At 41.8% G+C, this 23,486-nt stretch overlaps 1 protein-coding gene across 1 annotated transcript in view; it reads left to right on the top strand.

Annotated features, from left to right (window-relative positions):
* TGM3 (transglutaminase 3) overlaps positions 1 to 23,486 on the top strand; it is a 96,890-nt gene that overhangs the window by 65,874 nt on the left and 7,530 nt on the right. The window contains exons 6-9 of the mRNA XM_007465427.1: positions 2,404 to 2,581; positions 2,685 to 2,820; positions 18,620 to 18,723; positions 20,100 to 20,345. Coding sequence (XP_007465489.1) covers positions 2,404 to 2,581; positions 2,685 to 2,820; positions 18,620 to 18,723; positions 20,100 to 20,345 — 664 coding nt within the window. The remainder of the gene's footprint in view (positions 1 to 2,403; positions 2,582 to 2,684; positions 2,821 to 18,619; positions 18,724 to 20,099; positions 20,346 to 23,486) is intronic.

A 23,486-nucleotide genomic window follows, 5' to 3' on the forward strand; every position in this document is an offset into this window, starting at 1 on the left:
TGAGTTTTTTTTTTTTTTTTTTTTTTTTTTTTTTTTTGATTAATGGACTAGGCATTTCAAGTCTCTTTTGAGTTGGGAGAATATCCAAGCTAACAAGCTAGTTACATGGTTAGAAATTTGAATGACCTTCTGACTGCATGATAGATATCGGGGGTCATCAGACAGCACTTCTTAACCCAAACTTCACAGGACAGCTGTGGGGAGGCCCAGGCAATGTGGAGGTGCTGAGGAAATGGTGGGGACCAAGGCAGCCGGAAGAGTGCAGAGAGGGAGTGGGGCCTGGGCCCAACCTGGAAAACCAAGTGGCCCAGGAGGAGGTGGATTAAAGCCAACGCCAAGGTCGAGGGAAGCTGGATTCAGGCACTTCAGGAAGCTGAGCCTCCTCAGCTCAGGAGAGGGGAGGAGAGGCGGCTGGCTCCAGTAGCTGCTGACTCACCCCTGCCCTCCAGACAAACCATTTGATCTCAGAGCTGGGTGCCTCAGCGGTACCTCCCCATTCTCTCTCCAACCCTCCTGGTTGGGCTGGGCCACGAGCTAATTATGGCCTGTGTGGGGCTTTGAAACCTCGGCTTTCAGTCAGAGATGAACCTGCTGATTACCACTTTGGAGGCTGGTGCACCTGTGACTCAGGAGATGGGGATGGGCCGTGCAATCTTCCATCTTGAAGGAGCCCTATCTGGCCCCATCCTGCTATTTCAGCCCAGACCATCCTGGAGGGGCTGTGGAGCTCACCCACCACACGGAGGGGCTGTGGAGGGCTGGGTCAGCCTGTCCTGGGCAAGGATCCTTCCATTTCGAGACTGTTCGTCCTCATAGGCCTTGCCCTCGTGGCCCCCACAGAGAGAGGGAGCCGTTCTCACTGTAAGGTTGGGATAAATGCTAGTCAAAGTTTCATAAACTCTGAAAACTTGGCTGCTGGAAGACAGCTGAGGGAGTACTTGTTTCTAAACTTCCCTGTGTGGGAAGGTGAAGAATGAAGGCCCAGAGAGGTGAATCGACTCCTGAGCAAGCAGTCACCCAGCTGACAAGCAGCCAGGCTGGGCTTGCAACTCGAATTTCCTCTTCTTTCTTTTTTTTATTTTTTATTGGAGTAGTGTTGCTTTACAATGTTATGTTAGTTTCTGCTGTACAGCAAAGTGAATCAGTTATACGTATACATATATCCTCTCTTTTTTAGATTCCCTTCCCATTTAGGTCACCACAGAGCACCGAGTAGATCTCCCTGTGCTATACAGTAGGTTCTCATTAGTTATCTATTATTTTACTTTATTTAAAAAATTTTTTTTAATTGGGGTATAGTTGTTTTACAGTGTTGTGTTAGTCTCTACTGTACAGCAAAGTGGAGTTCCCTGTGCTATACAGCAGGTTCTTATTAGTTATCTGTTTTATACATAGTAGTGTATATATGTCAATCCCAATCTCCCAATTCATCCCACCACCCCCTTTCTCCGCTTGGTAACCATATATTTGTTCTGTACATCTGTGCGTCTATTTCTGCTTTGCAAATACGTTCATCTGTACCATTTTTGTAGATTGCACATACAAGCGATAATATACGATATTTGTTTTTCTCTCAGGTTTCTCCTTTTTTCATTCTCTTTTAACTTTTTATCATGGAAAAGTTCAGACTTTCACTAAAGTAGAGGAAAAATTAAAATGAACTCTTACGTACCCATCACTGGCTTCAGCCATTACCCACTCAAGGCCATTCTTGTTTCATCTCTGTCCCTTCCTCCACAGATTGTTTGATAAATCCCAGACATTATATCATTTCATCCCTAAATATTTCAATATGACTCTGTAAAAGACTCAGACTAAGAAACTCAGATCTTTTGATTGCTAGTCCAGTGCTCTTTTCATACTGCATCGTGGTTGTGTTACTTATACAAGAATCATGCCTTAAGTTGAGGGAATGAATAAAGAATGAATGAATGAAAAGCAACAGTCCATCTTTATTCTTTCCAAGAAGAAGTTAGTTGTTAAGTTCTAAAGTGATCTTTTTAGAAGACCAGGACACCAAAAGAGAGCTTCAAACCGTGGACTCTCAAGTCAGGCAGCAGCAGCGGCCCATGAGTTCTGGCCAGAAATTGCCTGCAGGCTGATTTTTTGCCCGTCCCTCACCACTGACAAGCCACTGAGCCTCAGTTTTCCCTGTGAGCTGGGAATGATATGTGAATTAGGGACAAACATGGCCTGTTAAGGAAAGCACTTTTAAATTCATATACCGCTTGATACCCCTAGGGGTATCATCATCACAATTATCATCCAAATCACCCAGAAAGACAGAAAATCCACTTGAAGGAGGCTCCCTGGCTTCCTTCCTTGTCTCCTTATCTTGTCCCCTGAACTCTGCATGTCACTCTCTGTGCTGATTTCTTTGGGTTTTTTTTTTTTCCTGCCCAGATCAATAGCAATGATGACTATGGTGTGGTTTCTGGGAACTGGAGTGGTAACTACGTAGGTGGCCAGGACCCAAGGAACTGGAATGGCAGCGTGGAGATCCTCAAGCAGTGGCAAATGTCTGGCTTCAGGCCAGTCCGATACGGCCAGTGCTGGGTCTTCGCTGGGACCCTCAACACAGGTACTCTGGGTGTGATGTGCCTTTCCTGGGTGGGCAGCAGTGGGGTACCCCAAGATACCATCTCCACTGCACTCCGAGTCCTCAGACTGCCTTTGACTTGCAGTGCTGCGGTGTTTGGGGATTCCCTCCCGAGTTATCACCAACTTCAGCTCAGCTCATGACACAGACAAAAACCTCAGCGTGGATGTGTACTATGACCCCAGAGGATGGCCCATGGACAAAGGCAGTGACAGCATATGGTGAGTGTCTGACCCTTTCTGAGCACCACATCTGAGCAGCTTCTCCCCAGCTCTCCCCAGCTCTCCCCAGCTCCTGGGACCCAGCTCCAAACAGGAGTTAGGAGGCAAGTATCATGTCAACATATGGTTTAGAGTGGAAATGCTATCACTTCTTGACCTTTTGGCTAAGATCAAGTGTAAAATGAAAATGCTGAATCTAGCAAGAATCTAGCAAGACCCGAAACAGCTCTTCTCAGAGTTCTGCAAATTCTGATGGTCTACTTTATCTCGCCGCCAGATGAAGGCTGTTATACCAGTGAAAGATATGATTCCTGGGCTCTTCCCTGAATTTGTAGCACCCACTAGACCCTATGCTACTTTAGAAGATAAACACTGAAACTATTGATTTTCCAGTAATAAATATAGATTTATGTCACTTCAGGCAACCCATATGACTTTTGGGTTTTCTTAGAGAAAAGCGACACATTTTCTTTTATGTATATATACTTTCTGTGTATCTTGGTTGATAGAATAAAATGTTAGCTTATTCTGGATTCCAACTGAAAAAAAAGAAGCTTTATATGTAACTGGGCATATATATTTCTAACCATAAATATGCTATGTGCACACAAATCTATCCACACACATATGTATGTAATATATAATAAAGTAAGTTATCTAAAACTTATAGACATATATTCATAACTTTGTATAGCTGCATATATACATAAAATAGATAGTTACAGCTATTTAAGATTATACCATATGCCAAGTTATTACCAGATGGCAACTGAAAATAATTATGTCTGTATCTGTACATACACATAGATATCTATGTGTCTATGTATACAAAGTACTACATGCATATGTCAATAATCCATTGTTTGAATCCATTTCAAAGGCTATACACACACATAATCCCTCACATGCATATACTTGTCTAGATAACCTGATAACAGATGCCATCTTATTTCCAGATGTTCAACTTTGAAATGGTCTATTAAAAAATTCTTTATTACTTATTATTCCCAGAATAAGTAGATCCAACTTTACTGAAATGTACTCAGGGTAACTAATAAAGTCAAAGCAATATTAAAATTAACAGAAAAAGCTTTAAAAACAAATAAACAACACCCCACACCAATAATGGCACTGAGTAGTGTAAGCATCCCCTCCCCTCTGAAGGGAGGGAGGAGTATGAATTCACTCTAGGTCACATGGATTCTAGGGTTTAATGGGGAAGAGAAAGCTTATTTCAGATGTTCTTTCTTAATCTGCCCATACACAACATTTCTCTCTAGTGGCACGGCTACTTACAGAGAGGTTTTTTTTCCAGCTTCTCATAAATGAAGGTCTTTTCTTCTCCCTGTTTTTTTCTTTTGTTATTGTGTCCAAAATCCCACTGTAACCTGTTGTGATCCTTGGGGCAATGACAGTCCTGACTTTGGCTTCCTTCACAAAAGGAGATGCTTGGTTCAACAAATGACTGATTTGGGGAAGGGGAGGTCCCCTTTGGCGTAACCCTTCTGTGATCATCCTGCACACTAGCAACTGCAGAGAGACCAGAATGCTTAAGGCTCAGTCCCTCCACTGAGAGCATATCTGGTGCTGCTAGGAGATAAGGAGTGGGGAGGCCATTAGCAGAAGCTATTTAGCAATGTGGGATGGTGTGGGGTATGCCAGGTGTGTGATTCAGACAGTAAGCACTGTGGGAACTCAGGGAGGGAGCCATCAAGGAAGACTTCCTGGGAACAGGAAGGTGGGGCCTTTAAGCTGAATTTGTAATTAGTCCTGAGATCTCTTGGTTCCTGGTTCACGCTACCACTCCACATTAGCTTCATAATTCATTCCAAATATAATCACCTTGGGGCAGGTCTGGGCCTATGGAGACATTCCAGGGTGTCTCCACTGTCATTTCTGTTGGCCTCATTGCAGGGTATTGGGCCCTAAAGCTGCGATTTTTCCTGGGAGTCTCATCCCCCCTCATCAGAACTGTCCTCAGAAAGCGTGAGAGCTGTGAGTCCCTCCCCACCCTCCTCCCTACCAGCTGTGGGCGGGGAACCAGCACTGGTGGTGTGCAGACAGGGAATCCTGAGCCCTAGTTCCAGCCCCACTACCATCTGGCTCTAGAACTTGTGAAAGCCACTTCATGTTTCTGGTCCCCAGTTTCCCCAGCAGTGAAATATAAAGCTTGGCCTGAAACTAGATGTTCACTTAAGTCTTTTTAATTATTTTATTCTCTGCAGCTTCAGCTTGCCCCACTTTTTATGTAAGAGCTACCCTTCCCAAGGGAGCTATTGCATCCCTTCAACATGGTTCCCACCAGGGGGTAGTGGGGGAGCTATCCCATGGGTCATTTTCTGCATGGAGTGGGATTACTAACCTATTATTAAAAGGACAGTTTGGGTTTGAACAGAAATCCTTCCAACTGAATCTTTGTATGTTGTAAATGTTAAAAATTTTTAGAACCTTGTCCAGATTTGCCTAAAGTAATAGAATGTAAGGATCAAGTGAGGTTAAGCATCTGAAAGTGCTTAATAATAATAACAGCAGCAACAAATAATTTGCTGAGCAATTGTTTTGTTCCAGGTAATGTTCTGAGTGCTTGCATGTACTCTTTAGAAACAATGAAGTAGGGACTATTATGAACACCCCACTTTACAGCTGAGGAACCTGAGACACAGAGTTATTCACCCAAGGGCAGGTAACTAGAAAATGGTGGAGCTGGGATTTGAACCCAGGCGGCTTTGTAAACTATGAAGCACCAGAGAGATGCCAAAGAATGTTATCACTATTCCTGACTGATGTTTGAGAATTCAGACCGCTTACTTTGAGATTTTCCAGAAAAAGAGTGGCTGGACACCAACCAGGTGGAAAAGCTGGGTTCTTAGGTTCACACTTAGGCAGCAAATGCAACTTTTCTATGATACTAGATGCTGTCTCAGCAGCTCAGTGGGGAGAAACAATTTGCCCAAAGTCAAACTGAAATAGCAACCAAGTTGGAGGTGGACCTAGGTGTCTCTCAACATGACTCTCCCCAGTCAAAGAACATTAGAGCTGGAAGGGATCTTAGAGAGAGACCTACTCATTTCATAAATGAGAAAAGAGAGGCCCAGGGAGAAGCACCAGTAAACAGCTGGAGACATTCGGACGCTCTAAGTAAATGTCTAACTTTACATAAATTCCTTAACTTTTCTGTACCTTAGTTTCCCATCTGTAAAATGAAGGGCTAGGTCAGGGACCTCAAAAATTTCTTCTAGATCTTTCTTTGAATTACATTACAGGATTCAGTGGGGTCCATTTTCTTCTAAGCCATTCTGCTCATGACAGTGGTTGGACTTAAAAGGCACAAGGCTCTGGAGTTTTCACTTCTTCAGAGTCAGGACACTCTGGGGGAAGCTTCTTTAATATGGTTCCCTTCTACGCCACTATAAAGGAGGTTTCTGAGACCTGCAACCAAATGATTTGGAACAGTTGGCCAAGGTTATCTTTATCTTGACATTTCTGGCTCGTTTTCTTATTTCATTCAACTTGATTCCCCAGTTTCTCGAGTCACAGACTTGACTCTGTTTGTAGCCTTTTATAGAGCTCCGAGGTGGAAGGCAGATGGAGATTTCCCGGCCCTGTGGTCAGGGAGGTGGAGTCGGTCAGTTCTGGAGAAGAGCTGTCAGAACCCATACCCGCCCCCACTCGAGCCCTGGCTCCTAATGCATCTCTCCATGGCCACCAGCCTCCACTAATACTTAGCTAGTCCCCAACATACCTGGAGCAGCTTGCTCAGACCCACAGCAAGGAAACCAAGGCTGCAAGAGTGTCCAGGTTCCAGAACAATTCAATTCAGTGAGCATGATGTAAGTACTGCATGCCAGACCCTGCACTTGGCACAGGGCACCAAGAGGAGTGAGATACAGGAATCTCGCTAGAGGAGATCCTAGCTGCATGAGAAGCTGGGTGATTACTGAGCAGAAGTCAAATAACTGAATCATGCAAGATGCAGAGATAGCACAGAGGTAAGGTTGGCACCCTCTGAGTATGTTAGGAAAAGATTTTCTGAAGGAGGTGGTATCTGAACTGCATTTGGAAGGACAAATAGGCAGAATGGGTAGGGATTTGGGTCACTTTCTAGAGAGGGTCTCCTGACCCTGTGAATTCAAAGGTAAGCATAACTCAGTTGCTGTCTCTAGGGGCGGTGGTTTACAAACTTCAAAGGTCACATTAGAACGGATTTGAGTGGAGGGAGCTGGGAGGGCCGGGAATCTGCATCTTTTTAAATAAATGCCTCAGTTTCTCCTTTTCCTAAACTCCTACTCCTGAAACACTCAAGACAGGAGCAGAGCCCAAGGTTGGGAGGTGGGAAAGAATGTGGCACACAACCAGAAACAAACCTGATGGTGCATTTGAAAGGCACATACATCCCAAGTAGCTGTGAGCAAAGTGCTGGCTTTCAAATGATGGAGGGACCAGGATGAACTTGTTATCTGCTTTGTCTTAAATTCCTGCCTTGCAAATAATTATTCAAACATAGCTACTTACCAATCTATCTTAACCAACCCGCCCTTATGGGGCTCTCGGCCAGGAATGAGATGAATGTGAAACGTGGTGTTCTCCCTGTTTCCTCATCCTCTCTTTCTCCTTTCACCCTTCTAGGGTCATCTTCCCACACTCCTCCTACTTTCCTGGGTGAATTCTAACTGATCTTAAGGATCCATTCAAAAAGGCATTTTGTGGGGCTGCCTGGAGATAATTTTTATGATGACTTTTTTTTCACAATTATAGGAAATCTCAGAAATATGTAAAGAAGATAGTTTTCTATCCAATCTTTTTTTTATTAGTTGTTTTTATAGAATTGGGATCGTACATTTTACAAAGGCATGGGTAAAAGACGGAGCATATGATAGACACATCCTACTTTTCTCCACACCTGGAAACCAACCACTTCATAGTTTTAAATCATGTGCTTTTGACTAAACATGATATTATGAACATTTTCACAATGTCATTAAATAATCTTCAAAAAATAAGATTTTAAAAGTATCATACTCCATTGAATGGTTAAACCATTATCTCTTTTCCTGCTATAAACTATCTCCTATTCCCTATGTTACCTATCCCCTTTTTTTCCTACTGTAAATAACATAGTAACGAGCATTGTTATATGTAAATCTTGAGCATGTCTGTGATTAGTCCCATAAGAAAGATTCCTAGTAATGGTATATCCTGGGTTAAAGGGAATGGACATTTTTAAATCATCTAGTGCTGTAGCATTCCAGAAATTTTATAATGACCTATGTTTCTTTTTTTTTTATTTAATTTTTTATACAGCAGATTCTTATTAGTTATCTATTTTATACATGTTAGTGTGTATATGTCAATCCCAATCTCCCAGTTCATCCCCCCCACCCCACCCCCTGCTAAAGACGCACTAAACATTCTTTTTTTTTTCACACACACACACTGTATATTTTTATAAGAGATAAAGAAACTGACACCAAGCATTGTAAATGGATGACCATAACAAAAGCAACAATGATTGCAATTACCAAACGCGAAACACACTCATACTGTCATAATATTGACATTCAGTCCAGTAATCCTCCACTGTAACAGCTCCTTTACTTTGCAGTGATAATTGATTTGTATATTTTTTGCCTCTGAGTCCTTGTGAGATTTTTTTTTTATTCAAACAGAAAGTCACAGAAATTATAATCATCCTCATCAGTTCATTCAGTCCCATGTAATTAATTTTTTTTATCTTGATCTTTTGTTAACACTTTTATGAATTCCTCAGTTTTCCATTAGAGTTCTGAAAATGCTTATTCATTCAGTTCAGCAGTATAGTCAGTTACCAGAAACCTGTGCTTGTCAGAGTCTTTTCCATGAATTCCTTGAAGATGAAACCCTTTTATAGGAACATTTTTGCAAAAGCGTCAGAGTACACTCAGAACTGTCTATAAATGACAAAAGACTTAAAAATGACCACAGTTAAAGATTTGATGAAAGTTAATTATAATGCAATTGACAAGGAAATTTAGTTATTTCTGAGATATACATTTTAAAGTAATAACTAGAATTATGACTTATAACATTATACCAGAACACATAAGATTTATAGAAATTTCATGTAATGTCTGAAACATTTATGTTAACAGATTTCCATACAAATAACCCAAAGAAAGTTTAGTATTAGTTGGTTTTTCTTTCTTTCTTTCTTTGTTTTTTTATAACTGCACGTTCTTATTAGTCATCAATTTTATACACATCAGTGTATACATGTCAATCCTAATCGCCCAATTCAGCACACCACCATCCCCACCCCACTGCGATTTTCCCCCCTTGGTGTCCATACGTTTGTTCTCTACATCTATGTCTCAACTTCTGCCCTGCAAACCAGTTCATCTGTACCATTTTTCTAGGTTCAACATACATGCATTAATATACGATATTTGTTTTTCTCTTTCTGACTTACTTCACTCTGTATGACAGTCTCTAGGTCCATCCACGTCTCAACAAATGACTCAGTTTCGTTCCTTTATATGGCTGAGAAATATTCCATTGTATATACGTACCACATCTTCTTTATCTATTCATCTGTCAATGGGCATTTAGGTTGCTTCCATGACCTGGCTATTGTAAATAGTGCTGCAATGAACATTGGGGTGCATGTGTCTTTTGGAATTATGGTTTTCTCTGGGTACATGCCCAGTAGTGGGATTGCTGGATCATATGGTAATTCTATTTTTAGTTTTTTAAGGAACCTCCATACTGTTCTCCAAAGTGGCTGTATCAATTTACATCACCACCAACAGTGCAAGAGGGTTCCCTTTTCTCCACACCCTCTCCAGCGTTTGTTGTTTGCAGATTTTCTGATGATTCCCATTCTAACTAGTGTGAGGTGATACCTCATTGTAGTTTTGATTTGCATTTCTCTAATAATTAGTGATGTTGAGCAGCTTTTCATGTGCTTTTGGCCATCTGTATGTCTTCTTTGGAGAAATGTCTATTTAGGTCTTCTGCCCATTTTTGGATTGGGTTGTTTGTTTCTTTAATATTGAGCTGCCTGAGCTGTTTATATATTTTGGAGATTAATCCTTTGTCTGTTGATTCGTTTGCAAATATTTTCTCCCGTTCTGAAGGTTGTCTTTCCGTCATGTTTATGGTTTCCTTTGCTGTGCAAAAGCTTTGAAGTTTCATTAGGTCCCATTTGTTTATTTTTGTTTTTATTTCCATTACCCTAGGAGGTGGATCAAAAAAGATCTTGCTGTGATTTATGTCAAAGAGTGTTCTTCCTATGTTTTCCTCTAAGAGTTTTATAGCATCCGGTCTTACATTTAGGTCTCTAATCCATTTTGAGTTTATTTTTGTGTATGGTGTTAGGGAGGGGTCTAATTTCATTCTTTTATATGTAGCTGTCTAGTTTTCCCAGCACCACTTATTGAAGAGACCGTCTTTTCTCCATTGTATATCTTTGCCTCCTTTGTCATAGATTAGTTGACCATAGGTGCATGGGTTTATCTGTGGGCTTTCTATCTTGTTCCATTGATCTATGTTTCTGTTTTTGTGCCAGTACTATATTCTCTTGATTACTGTAGATTTTTAGTATAGTCTGAAGTGAGGGAGTCTGATTCCTCCAGCTCCGTTTTTTCACTCAAGACTGCTTTGGCTATTTGGGGTCTTTTGTGTCTCCATATAAATTTTAAGATGATTTGTTCTAGTTCCGTAAAAAATGCCGTTGGTAATTTGATAGGGATTGCATTAAATCTGTAGATTACTTTGGGTAGTATAGTCATTCTCACAGTATTGATTCTTCCAATCCAAGAACATGGTATATCTCTCCCTCTGTTGGTATCATCTTTAATTTCTTTCATCAGGGTCTTATAGTTTTCTGCATACAGGTCTTTTGTCTCCCTAGGAAGGTTTACTCCTAGGTATTTTATTCTTTGTTTTCCAATGGTAAATGGGAGTGTTTCCTTAACTTCTCTTTCAGATATTTCATCATTAGTGTATAGGAATGCAAGAGATTTCTGTGCATTAATTTTGTATCCTTCAACTTTACCAAATTCATTGATTAGCTCTAGTAGTTTTCTGGTGGGATCTTTAGGATTCTCTATGTATAGTATCATGTCATCTGCAAACAGGGACAGTTTTACTTCTTCTTTTGCAATTTGTATTCCTTTTATTTCTTTTTCTTCTCTGATTGCTGTGGCTAGGACTTCCAAAACTATGTTGAATAAAAGTGGTGAGAGGGGACATCCTTGTCTTCTTCCTGATCTTAGAGGAAATGCTTTCAGTTTTTCACCATTGAGAATGATGTTTGCTGTGGGTTTGTCATATATGGCCTTTATTATGTTGAGGTAGGTTCCCTCTATGCCCACTTTCTGGAGATTTTATCATAAATGGGTGTTGAGTTTTGTCAAAAGCTTTTTCTGCACCTATTGAGATGATCATATGGTCTTTCTTCTTCAATTTGTTCATATGGTGTATCACATTGATTGATTTGTGTATATTGAAGAATCCTTGCATCTCTGAGATAAATCCCACTTGATCGTGGTGTATGATCCTTTTAATGTGTTGTTGGATTCTGTTTGCTAGTATTTTATTGAGGATTTTTGCATCTATATTCATCAGTGATATTGGTCTGTAATTTTCTTTTTTTGTAGTATCTTTGTGTGCTTTTGGTACCAGGTGATGGTGGCCTCATAGAATGGGTTTGGGAGTGTTCCTTCCTCTGCAGTTTTTTGGAAGAGTTTGAGAAGGATGCATGTTAGCTCTTCTTGAAAAGTTTGAAAGAATTCACCTGTGAAGCCATCTGGTCCTGGACTTTTGTTTGTTGGAAGATTTTTACTCAGAGTTTCAATTTCATTACTTGTGATTGGTCTGTTCATATTTTCTGTTCTTCCTGGTTCAGTCTTGGAAGGTTATACCTTTCTAAGAATTAGTCCATTTCTTCCAGGTTGTCAATTTTTTTGGCATAGAGTTGCTTGTAGTAGTCTCTTAGGATGTGTTGTATTTCTGCTGTGTGTTGTAACTTCTCCTTTTTCATTTCTAATTTTATTGATTTCAGTCCTCTGCCTCTTTTTCTTGATGAGTCTGGCTAATGGATTATCAGTTTTGTTTATCTTCTCAAAGAACCAGCTTTTAGTTTTATTCATCTTTGTTATTGTTTTCTTTGTGTCTATTTCATTTATTTCTGCTCTGATCTTTATGATTTCTTTCCTTCTGCTAACTTTGGGTTTTGTTTGTTCTTCTTTCTCTTGTTCCTTTAGGTGTAAGATTAGATTGTTTGAGATGTTTCTTGAGGTAGGCTTGTATAGCTATAAACTTCTCTCTTAGAACTACTTTTGCTGCATCGCATAGGTTTCGGATCATCGTGTTTTCATTGTTATTTGTCTCTAGGTATTTTTTAATTTCCTCTTTTATTTCTTCTGTGATCTCTTGGTTATTTAGTAATGTATTGTTTAGCCTCCATGTGTGTTTGTGTTTTTTACGTTTTCTTCCCTGTAATTCATTTCTGATCTCATAGCGTTGTGGTCAAAAAGATGCTTGATATGATTTCAATTTTCTTAAATTTACTGAGACTTGATTTGTGACCCATGATGTGATCTATCCTGGAGAATATTTTGTGCGGACTTGAGAAGAAAGTGTAACCTGCTGTTTTTGGATGGAATGTCCTATAAATATCAATTGAATCTATCTGGTCTCTTGTGTCATTTAAAGCTTCTGTTTCCTTATTTATTTTCATGTTGGTTAATCTGCCCATTGGTGTAAGTGAGGTGTTAAAGTCCCCAACTATTATTGTGTCACTGTCAATTTCCTCTTTTATAGCTGTTAGCAGTTGCCTTATGTATTGAGGTGCTCCTATGTTGGGTGCATATATACTTATAATTGTTATATCTTCTTCTTGGATTGATCCCTTGATCATTATGTAGTGTCCTTCCTTGTCTCTTGTAACATTCTTTATTTTAAAGTCTATTTTATCTGAGATGAGTATAACTACTCCAGCTTTCTTTTGATTTCCATTTGCATGGAATATCTTTTTCCATCCCCTCACTTTCAGTCTGTATGTGTCCCTACGTCTGAAGTGGGTCTCTTGTAGACAGCATATATATGGGTCTTGTTTTGGTATCCATTCAGCAAGCCTGTGTCTTTTGGTTGGAGCATTTAATTCATTCACATTTAAGGCAATTATCGATATGTATGTTCCTATGACCATGTTCTTAATTGTTTGGGGTTTGTTTTTGTAGGTCATTTTCTTCTCTTGTGTTTCCCCCTTAGAGAAGTTCCTTTAGCATTTGTTGTAGAGCTGGTTTGGTGGTGCTGAATTCTCTTAGCTTTTGCTTGCCTGTAAAGCTTTTGATTTCTCCATCGAATCTGAATGAGATCCTTGCCCAGTGGAGTAATCTTGGTTGTAGGTTCTTCCCTTTCATCACTTTAAGTATATCATGCCACTCCCTTCTGGCTTGTAGAGTTTCTGCTGAGAAATCAGCTGTTAACCTTATGGGAGTTCCCTTGTATGTTATTTCTGTGTCATTTCCCTTGTTGCTTTCAATAATTTTTCTTTGTCTTTAATTTTTGCCAATTTGATTACTATGTGTCTCGGTGTGTTTCTCCTTGGGTTTATCCTGTATGGGACTCGCTGAGCTTCTTGGGCTTGGGTGGCTATTTCCTTTCCCATGTTAGGAAAGTTTTCGACTATAATCTCTTCAAATATTTTCTCTGGTCCTTTCTCTCTCTCTTCTCCTTCTGGAACCCCTATAATGCGAATGTTGTTGCATTTAATGTTGTCCCAGAGGTCTCTTAGGCTGTCTTCATTTCTTTTCATTCTTTTTTCTTTAGTCTGTTCCACAGCAGTGAATTCCACCATTCTGTCTTCCAGGTCACCTATCCGTTCTTCTGCCTCAGTTATTCTGCTATTGATTCCTTCTAGTGTAGTTTTCATTTCAGTTATTGTATTGTTCCTCTCTGTTTGATTGTTGTTTAATTCTTCTAGATCTTTGTTAAGCATTTCTTGCATCTTCTCGATGCTTGCTTCCATTCTTTTTCCAAGGTCCTGGGTCATCCTCACTATCATTATTCTGAATTCTTTTTCTTGAAGGTTGCCTATCTCTACTTCCTTTAGTTGTTTTTCTGGGGTTTTATCTTGTTCCTTCATCTGGTATATAGCCCTCTGCTTTTTCATCTTGTCTATCTCTCTGTGAATGTGGTTTTTGTTCCACAGGCTGCAGGACTGTGGTTCTTCTTGCTTCTGCTGTCTGCCCTCTGGTGGATGAGGCTATCTAAGAGGCTTGATGGGAAGGTCTGGTGGTGGGTAGAGCTGACCGTTGCTCTGATGGGCAGAGCTCAGTAAAACTTTAATCCACTTGACTGTTGATGGGTGGGGCTGGGTTCCCTCCCTGTTGGTTGTTTAGCCTGAGGCCACCCAACACTGGAGCCTACCTGGGCTCTTTGATGAGGCTAATGACAGACTCTGAGAGGGCTCACTCCGAGGAGTACTTCCCAGAACTTCTGCTGCCAGTGTCCTTGTCCCCATGGTGAAACAGAGCCACCCCCTGCCTCTGCAGGGGACCCTCCAACACTAGCAGGTAGGTCTGGTTCAGTCTCCCCGGGGTCACTGCTCCTTCCCCTGGGTCCCGATATGCACACTACTTTGTGTGTGCCCTCCAAGAGTGGAGTCTCTGTTTCCCCCAGTCCTGTTGAAGTCCTGCAATCAGTTTCCACTCGGCTTCAAAGTCTGATTCTCTAGGAATTCCTCCTCCCGTTGCCGGACCCCCAGGTTGGGAAGCCTGACGTGGGGCTCAGAACCTTCACTTCAGTGGGTGGACTCTGTGGTATAAGTGTTCACCAGTCTGTGAGTCACCCACCCACCAGTTATGGGATTTGATTTTACTGTGATTGTGCCCCTCCTACCATTTCATTGTGGCTCCTCCTTTGTCTTTGGATATGGGGTGTCTTTTTTGGTGAGTTCCAGTGTCTTCCTGTCAATGATTGTCCAGCAGCTAGTTGTGATTCTGGTGTTCTGGCAAGAGGGAGTTTGACTTGTGTTTCTTTACAGTAGTGAGAGTATGTGCTCTTCCTACTCATATCATTGGTTGGTATTATTTATCATTGTCTGTTTGTTTACCTCTTATGGCCTTATTCCTTCTGTCTTGTTTTGGAGCTGACTTTGTAACTCTCCCCTTGTTCTCTGAAGGATGTAGCAGGGTCACAGTGCACCTGATCAGTACTTAGGGAGCACTTCTAACTCCTTCTGACAACTGCATAGTGTAGAACTCCCAATCTGGTCCCCATAGGAAGCTTTGCAGGTTTCATTTTACAACATGCAAAACAAAAACAATCTTTTCCTGATTATAAAAGAATAAAAAAAAAATTAGTGAGAGTAATAGTAATATAGCTACCCAAAGAAAAACACTAACAACATTTTGAGATAGATTCTTCCAGACATTTCATTCTGTTTATGTGCATTGAGTGTTAATTACCCAAATGGGACCAAGTTAAATAGTTTATTTCATAATTTTTAATATCTTTCTTGTCAATAAATTAAAATTTAGAGGGACAGTATAGTTTAGTAGTTAAAAGCATGGGCCCTGCAGCCCTCTGCCTGGGTTAAAATCCCACTCTGCCTATTTACTCACTTTGAGACCTTGAACAAGTCACTTAACTTCTTCTCTGTGCCTCAGTTTCTAGAACTGTCAAAAGGAGATAATAATTATTCCTATCTTATATGAGCATTGTGAAGATTAAATGAGTTAATATATAAGACAGAAAACTTAATAATATTCTGTGTTGACACAACTGTATTAGCTATTAGTGTTTATATAATATACATATTTTTAAATATCTATTTATTTTGTAAATATAGAATTACAGAAATAATAAGTAATTTTCATTATAGAATATGAAAACATTACAGAAATAAATAACGTGCAACTTAGTTCATATGCACCAAAATCTGTCCATGTGCACAATATATACACCAAACCATTATTTAAACTGTGGTTATCTAAGATAATATAATTATGGGGGACTAACTTTCACTGCTTTTTTTAATGTATAATTTTCTAAATCTAAATAGTTTCATCATATTAATATATTTTTATAAGCTTATACATACACATATACACACTATTTTGTAATTTTTTTTCTTACTTGGTCATATAAGTTAGACATCTTCCATGTCAGTGCTAGATTAATTTTCCTCATTCTTTTGGACAACTGCATGATATTCTCCTGCATGGCTGTGCCACAATTTATCTGATCAATTACTTATTGATAAATTTTTCCTCTATTATTTTTGCTATTACAAACAATGCTTCAGTGAACATCTTTCCATGTACATCTATGTGCACTAATGTGAGGGTTTTTACAGGAGAAATTCCTAGAAGTGGAACTACTGGCTCAGTGAGTATATAGGTTTTTAAAGGTATTTCAAACTCATTGCCAAATTGCCCTTCACAAATGTCATACCAATTTAAACTCCCACCAGCAGTGTATAACACTGCTTGTTTTCCCACACAATAATGAGTATCACACAATGTGTATCATCCTATGCTTTCATCTTTGTCAGTCTAATAAGGGTAATGGTATTTCTTTGTCATTTTAATTTTCTTTTAATGGTGGTGAAGTTAAAACTATTTTCATATGTTCAGTGATCATTTGTGTTGCTTATGAAAATTGCCTGCTCATTGTCGATTATTGACATGTTTGACTTCCTTTTCTTTGTCTTTTTTTAACCTCTTTATTGGAGTATAACTGCTTTACAATGGTGTCTTAGTTTCTGCTTTATAACAAAGTGAATCAACTATACATGTACATATATCCCCATATCTCCTCCCTCTTGCGTCTCCCTCCCACCCTCCCTATCCCACCCCTCTAGGGGGTCTTTTGTGTCTTATTGATTTGTAAGTACTTTATAATATTTATTATAGTAAATCTCTGTCTAGTATACACGTTGCATATATTTTCCCTGCTTAATTGATTTTTTTTCAACCCTTTTTTCTCTCTTCTTCAAATTGGATAATTTCTACTGATCTATCTTCAAGTTTGCTTACTCTTCCCTCTGTTTTCTCTATTCTGCTAGTAAGCCATCCATTGAATTATTTAATTTCAGATATTGGTCTTTTTCCTAGTTAAAATTTTCCATTTGGTTCATTTTTTCGTATTTTCTATTTTGCTGCTAAGAGGCCCCCTCTTTTCATTTGTTATGATCGTATTTTCCTTTATTACACTGAGAATAGTTATCATAACAGCTTTAAAGTCTTTATCCAATAATTCCAACACGTGGATTATCTAAGGGTTAGTCCCTGTTGATTGTCTTTTACCTTGAGGACAAGCTACATTTTTCTGGTTCTTTGTATGTTGAGTAAATTTGGATTGTATCCTGGACATTGGCTTCTTCCTGATTCTACATTTTGTCTTAGCAGTCTACCTGAGGTAGATTCAAACTGCAAATTCTATCTCACATATGGTGGGCAGCAGCCCAAGTTTCAGTTCATTTTTTAAATTTTTAGCTGGACTACTTGTAGTTTGCCTCATATATGCCTAGCTCAGAGGTCACCCGGAAACTTAGGCAGAGTTTATATACAAATCTGGGTCCCCCTTTGTGATTCTTTCCTTTCTAAGACTTGCCCTTCACTCTCTAGCAACCCTGGTTAACCCAGCCTCAGTTTCTTATCTCCCCAGGTCAGAAAGATGGAGGCTGTCTGTTGGAGTTTTTACTGCCCTGCACTTTACCTCAACTGCAACCTGTCCTTAGGGGCAAGGCCACCAAAGTACAATTTGCCCCATGCTGTCCCCTTCCTAAAAGTTTTGGCACCCTCCCAAAATCCTCCTGCTTTGTTTACTCTCAGCTGTCTTTTGTATTTTTTCCCCCAGTTTATTGTTTTCTACAGAAAGGACTGTCTATTATGAGCTTATTCCCATGTTGGAAACAGAACTATAGTTTGTTTCTTTGTTTATTTGGTATATGCGCGTTTAATATTTTTACCTAGTCACATTTATCATTCAGAAGTTGGTTCTCTGCTTAAAACTATCTTCTCCAACTCATGAGTATAACAAATTTTTTTTTCAAGTTGGATAGAACTTGAATTTATGTCAGACCTACTTACATTTTCTTCTAAGTTGGACTCAAAACTGCCAAGCCAATGTTTATGTAGCTGCTGTGGGATTGGAGAAGGGGAGAGTAGAGGGCAGAATCAAGACTGCATAAAGCTTTGGCTAACTGGTTATACCTGCTGAGGGAGGGGACAAATGACTGAGACATATAGATTGGGAGACAAGGGGCTGCCACTGATGAAGAACATTTTAAGACTGGTATATGTCATTCTTCAATCCGGACCTCAGCCCAAGGGCTTTGTGGCTCTTAGCCAGACCTGGCACTCTTGCTGCAGCCCCATTCATTTTCATCCCACACGAAATACAGTAGTGTACCCCCAACAGGATGCATAGGAGAAAGCTGTGTGGGTTTGCTTGCTGGATTCTGGCTCTAACCTAGATCTGTTCTGCTCCTCAAAAAGGCAGTAGAACATGGTGGTCAAGGACCTAGGCTTTGGAGTTAGGCACACCTGGGTCCAAACTTTGACTGCTTAACTTCTCTGAGCCTCAGTTTCCTCTTTTAAGAGATGTGCATAAAAATAGTACCCATTTAACAGTGCTGTGAGAATTTAAGTGCGACAATGCTTGCCAAGGTCTAGCACAGTATCTGGCACAGAGTAAATTCACTTGATGAGTATCAAGTGCTGCACTGTCAGATCAGAGATGTGGTGTTTTGCCACTCCTCTGCTGTGTGGCCTTGGCCAAACTCTGTAGTCTGTGGTTCTGTCTGCAGGAATTTCCACGTCTGGAATGAAGCCTGGTTTGCACGGACTGACCTAAGCCCATCATACAATGGATGGCAGGTTCTGGACGCCACCCCCCAGGAAAGGAGCCAAGGTAACCAACCCTCTGACAGCCTCCTTCTCTGGGTTTAGCTCTAAGTCATGACCTCTCGATTCTTTATAGTGGTGGACAGCGGCACAGCAAGGTCACCCAAATCCTCTCTACCTCCAGAGGGAAAGGAGGGATTAAAACAAAAATATTTTGAAAGTAGATTTCCCTCCTAATTTTCTTGGTTCAGGCTGCTATTAAAATGACTGCCATACCTGCACTCACATGGCTGCTGCAGAGGACCTGGCACATGCCCTGCAGCAAGGGAAAGGAGCCGTCCCCTGCCAACCATGATTCTCCTGCACCACCTCTGGTAGCCCATCCCTCCCAGCACAGAAAGCCTCCAGTTCCCCATTGCCTTGGGACTTAACCCAAATTCCCTGGCTCAGCTCCAGACCTCCGTGATCACGGCCCCCATCACCTCTCTCACATTCACATGTGTCCCCTGCCAGACCGAGCTCTCCTTCACGCAGGCTGGCCCAGCCCCATCCCTGTGCTCCCACCTCTGGCCACTCTCCCATCAGAGCTTGGGTCTCAGGCTCTCCAGGAACCTTTCCCCTTCCCTCCCCTGACCTCCAGAGCATTCTTGTCCGTTACCCTCATTTTCAGTTGTTTCTTTCAAACTTAAAAAAAAATCATAAAGGTCATATAGGCACATGGTTTTAAAAAAATTCAAATCATTCTAAAAGGACTTACAATGAAAATGAAGTCTTACTCCCTTCCCCAACTGCAGTGTCTCTACCAGAAACAATGAACGTTAGATTTGGGGAACTTGGGTGTGAGGAGGGTAACCTTCCAGATATTTTCTAGGCCACTATTCAACCTTTTCACTGCGACCCATTAGCAGCTATAAAATCAAGTTAATGGGTTGTGACCATCATTTTAAGAAATGAAATAGAATATCATGGAAAGGGGTGGGGAAAAGGAAAGGAAAAGAAAATATCAGGGTGCATTGGACATTAAGAATAAGAATTGTCCTGTGGAATTTTTGTTTCAGGGTCATATATGTGCCATGATGAATGATTTGCAGAGTAGAAAAGAGGCAGCCCTGAGCACGAGACAGCAAGACTTTCCCCTTTAGTAAACAGACTGAGAGCAGTGGGTCAGCACAAATTATGCACCCACAGAATACAGGATTGGGCCATCTTCTGTGGAGGTGGAGTCTCACCAGAGCACTATTGCAGAAGATAACAGTAGCCCCGGAGTGTCTTGCTGAGTGCCCCAAGAAGGGGGCAGACTGTTGGGGCTGAAGGAGTTTGGCGGGGTAGAGGCAGGGGAGCTGGGTGGTCATGGGTGGCCCCCAGAGGAGCAGGCCACGGGGTGTACTGTTGCAGATGGGCCTGGGTTTGGCACATATCCAACCTCTGCACCCTGGCCCCCAGGGGTGTTCCAGTGCGGCCCTGCTTCAGTCGCCGCTCTCCGAGAGGGTAATGTGGACTGGGACTACGACATGCCCTTCATCTTTGCCGAGGTTAATGCCGACCGCATCACATGGATCTACGATGCCTGGACTGGCGGCCTGAAGAAGAATTCCTCAAACTCTTACACCGTCGGCAAATATATCAGTACCAAGGCAGTGGGCAGCAACTCTCGCATGGATGTCACCGGAAATTACAAGTACCCAGAAGGTAGGAGGGGGTGTGGATGGGTTGTGCCACCCAGGGCTTAATGGTGGGAAGACAGCTCTGAGTTGGAGAAGGAAAGATTGCTCATACTCCTTCCGCATTGTCAGCCAATTCTGCCTGAATGGTAGGACTGCTCCCTGGCATCTAATGCCCAGCTCCCCAGACTGTTTCCCATGGGAACAGAACCGTCATGAAAAGATGCTGTACCACTGGGAATTTGCCATAGGACTCAGGCAGCTGCCAGTCCAGCTCATCCCCAGCTGTGTCCCTTTGCCAACTACACAACTGGGATGACAGCACCACGATTGAACATCACAGGGAGAAACATGGCCCCCACGAGAGACCCCCCGAGGGCCTATCAGTCAGCCCACTCCCCTAGCCTCTAAGAAACACAGGCAGGAAACATTCTCTGAAAAAAGAAATGGACAGTCCCCCAAGATGTGGGGACTGCTTCATCTGCTTCAGAGGCCTCCCCAAAAGCCAGATGAGGTGGGCTTACACCATGACGACAGTGCCCGAGTCTCTGAAATCTTCAGCATCCACATGAGTGCTGGTCTCCCTAAAGTCACCTAGAAGCCTAGTTGCTACGAGGCCACCTTTAACACAAATTACATTTGTTGCTCTATTTAGGAAGTTGCTTTCAGAGTCAGAGACTTATCTCTTTGAGGAGTCTCAATAGTGACCAAAGTTCTACATTTGAAGGTGATGTTCATTTTTAGAAAGAGGCAAAAGTGAATTAACGCTTGCTCTAGCAGGCCAATCACTCCTTAATGAGGTCAACATGTCACTCTTTCTAAAATACTTTGAAATAGTTCTTTCAGCTGATCCTCACTGTTGGTTCTGAGGTGTCAAGAAAAGTGCTCTCATGAAGGTGCCCACGTGCCCCCAAAGTGAACCCCACAGCTCCGTACCCTGCTGACTGCTGTTGTTGGGTGCCGTTTACAAAAGAGGAAAGCTGAGCAGGGGAGTGGGCTCCAAGTCCAGGTAGATGAACCTCTGGGTGTGATATTTGTGGCCATTTTGAGGCACGACTCTAGGGTGATGAGATTGGTGCCCTCAGTTGGACCCCAGTCCACCTATGCAGGCCATTCCCCCCAGCTGGGGTCAGATGGCCTTTCTCTCAGTCAGTAAACATGTACTGAGACCTCCCCAAGTGCCCACCCACGCTTGGCTCTGGGAGGCCAGGAAGCATCCTGCAGATGAGCCCCTGTCCCTGAAGAGCTCACAGGCCAGGGGGACAGGCCGATGTGTGACAAGAATTCTCAACAGTGTCATGATGTAGAAACAAGAGTAGGGGCCAAGGAAAAGATAACCCTGGGCAGGAGGTGAACTCCATCCTACCCTTTATAACCGTGCAACCTCAAGCAGGATGCTTAGCCTCTCTGATCCCTCGTTTTCTCACCTGTAAAATGAGAAGAGCAAGGCCCATCTTCAGTGGGATTTAAATGAGCTAGTGTACAGAAAGTGCCAAGGGCAGTGCCCGGCACATAGTGAGGACTTAATAAATAGTGATGATTTTTATCAACTTGAACATCTGCAACCTCACTGGAATGACCTCCCAGAGGGACTTCTGAAGTGCACTGCTTACACGGTTGTGTGATTCTGTGGGGTTCCTTACCTGACTGTCACACCTTGATTCTGCTTCTTGGGGGCTCTGGCTGTCCCAGCCAAACCTCCTGAGCAATGGGAAGGGGCCACAGCCAGGTTGGGGGATCCCTGCAGGACCCCTGGCGATGACCTAGCCCCTGTGTGACAGCAGGGCTGGTCACACCGCCTGCTGTTGACCAGTCCTCCTTACCTAATGATTCCAGCTTGTGTCTGATGGCCCCAGGGAGGAAAAGCTCATAAAATGGGCTGCTAAGCATTGGCGCAACAGCAACACCAAGGGAGAAAACAGTAGCAGGAAGCTTGGTTTTGAGTAAGCCTGGCAGGTGACCAGGCTATGTAGGCTCTGAGCCTCATTGTGCATAACACACCTGCTTCGAGGTTCTGGGCACAGAGGCTCAGCTCCCTGCACAGCCATCAGACCTGGGTGTGGACTTACAGCTCAGCTAGAGAATGGGAATGCATCAAAAGGAACTCAGCCCACCAGGAGCCATCAGCCTGGGTAATTTGGCTGCCTGCCTTCTTTTCAGTAAGGTGTGCGGGAGGAACTGCTAGACTCAGGTTTAGACTTCTGGGGACTGGCCTTCTGTCTGCCCCTAATTCCCAGATTACCAGTCCCTTGGACCAGTCGCTCCTCCTCTTAGGGCCTTAACTCTAACAGTTGGCCTCTGGGGTCTCTGCCAGTTGTTACATGTAACTTATGGGAAAGACCTCACTAAATTGTAAAGTGCTTCTAATAAGTCATCTGATGCCTTAAAATTTCACAGGTTGGTTGTAAAGTGCTTCTAATAAGTCATCTGATGCCTTAAAATTTCACAGGTTGGTTGGGGAAGTTAGGGGGCGGGGGCAAAAGTATGGTCATTCTTTGTGTATCTTTGTCTGTGTTCCTGGAAGGTCAATACCTTCTCCTTGATAGTGGGTCTATCTTCAGGTCAGGCAGGGAGGCTTATGTGCACTGTGTGGTGTACACTGGCTCAGAGGCTTGGAGCTGGTTATCAGCTCTTAGCACCCCAAGAGCCGTGATTTTTAGGCAATTATCTTGGTCATTCTCCAGGGACTGTTTATAGCATCACATTCAGCAGCACCCATGACCCAAGTCAGAATCAGAAACCCAAACTGTGGTTCAGCCTTTGTGTTTATGAAACCTGAACTCTCTCGACAATTTAAACTAGTCATAACCTGGAACCACAACAACTGTGGGAAGTTCTCGTCAACTGACATGGACAAAAGTTCCACTCTTCAATTCTCAAAGCATCTTTAGAAACAAAGCAGAATAACATGGTAAACTGGTTTGAAATATTTTTAAATGAAGTTAATTCTAAATCATAACCATTTTTTCACTTATGAACTTATTGTAATCATTTTTAGCTCAGTTTTTGTTATTTTCAAATTATCTGTTTTTTCTTTGTCTCACAAAGGACCATTTATCAAAAGAAAGAAAGAAGGAAGGAAGAGAGGAAGAGAGGAAGGAAGGGAGAGATCTAGCCTAATTAGCCTAAGCAAAATATCAAGCCATAGAGTAATTTTATGCACCTTTCC

This window comes from Lipotes vexillifer, unplaced genomic scaffold, assembly GCF_000442215.2.
Source record: "Lipotes vexillifer unplaced genomic scaffold, Lipotes_vexillifer_v1.1 scaffold875, whole genome shotgun sequence".
Classification (NCBI taxonomy): domain Eukaryota; kingdom Metazoa; phylum Chordata; class Mammalia; order Artiodactyla; family Lipotidae; genus Lipotes; species Lipotes vexillifer.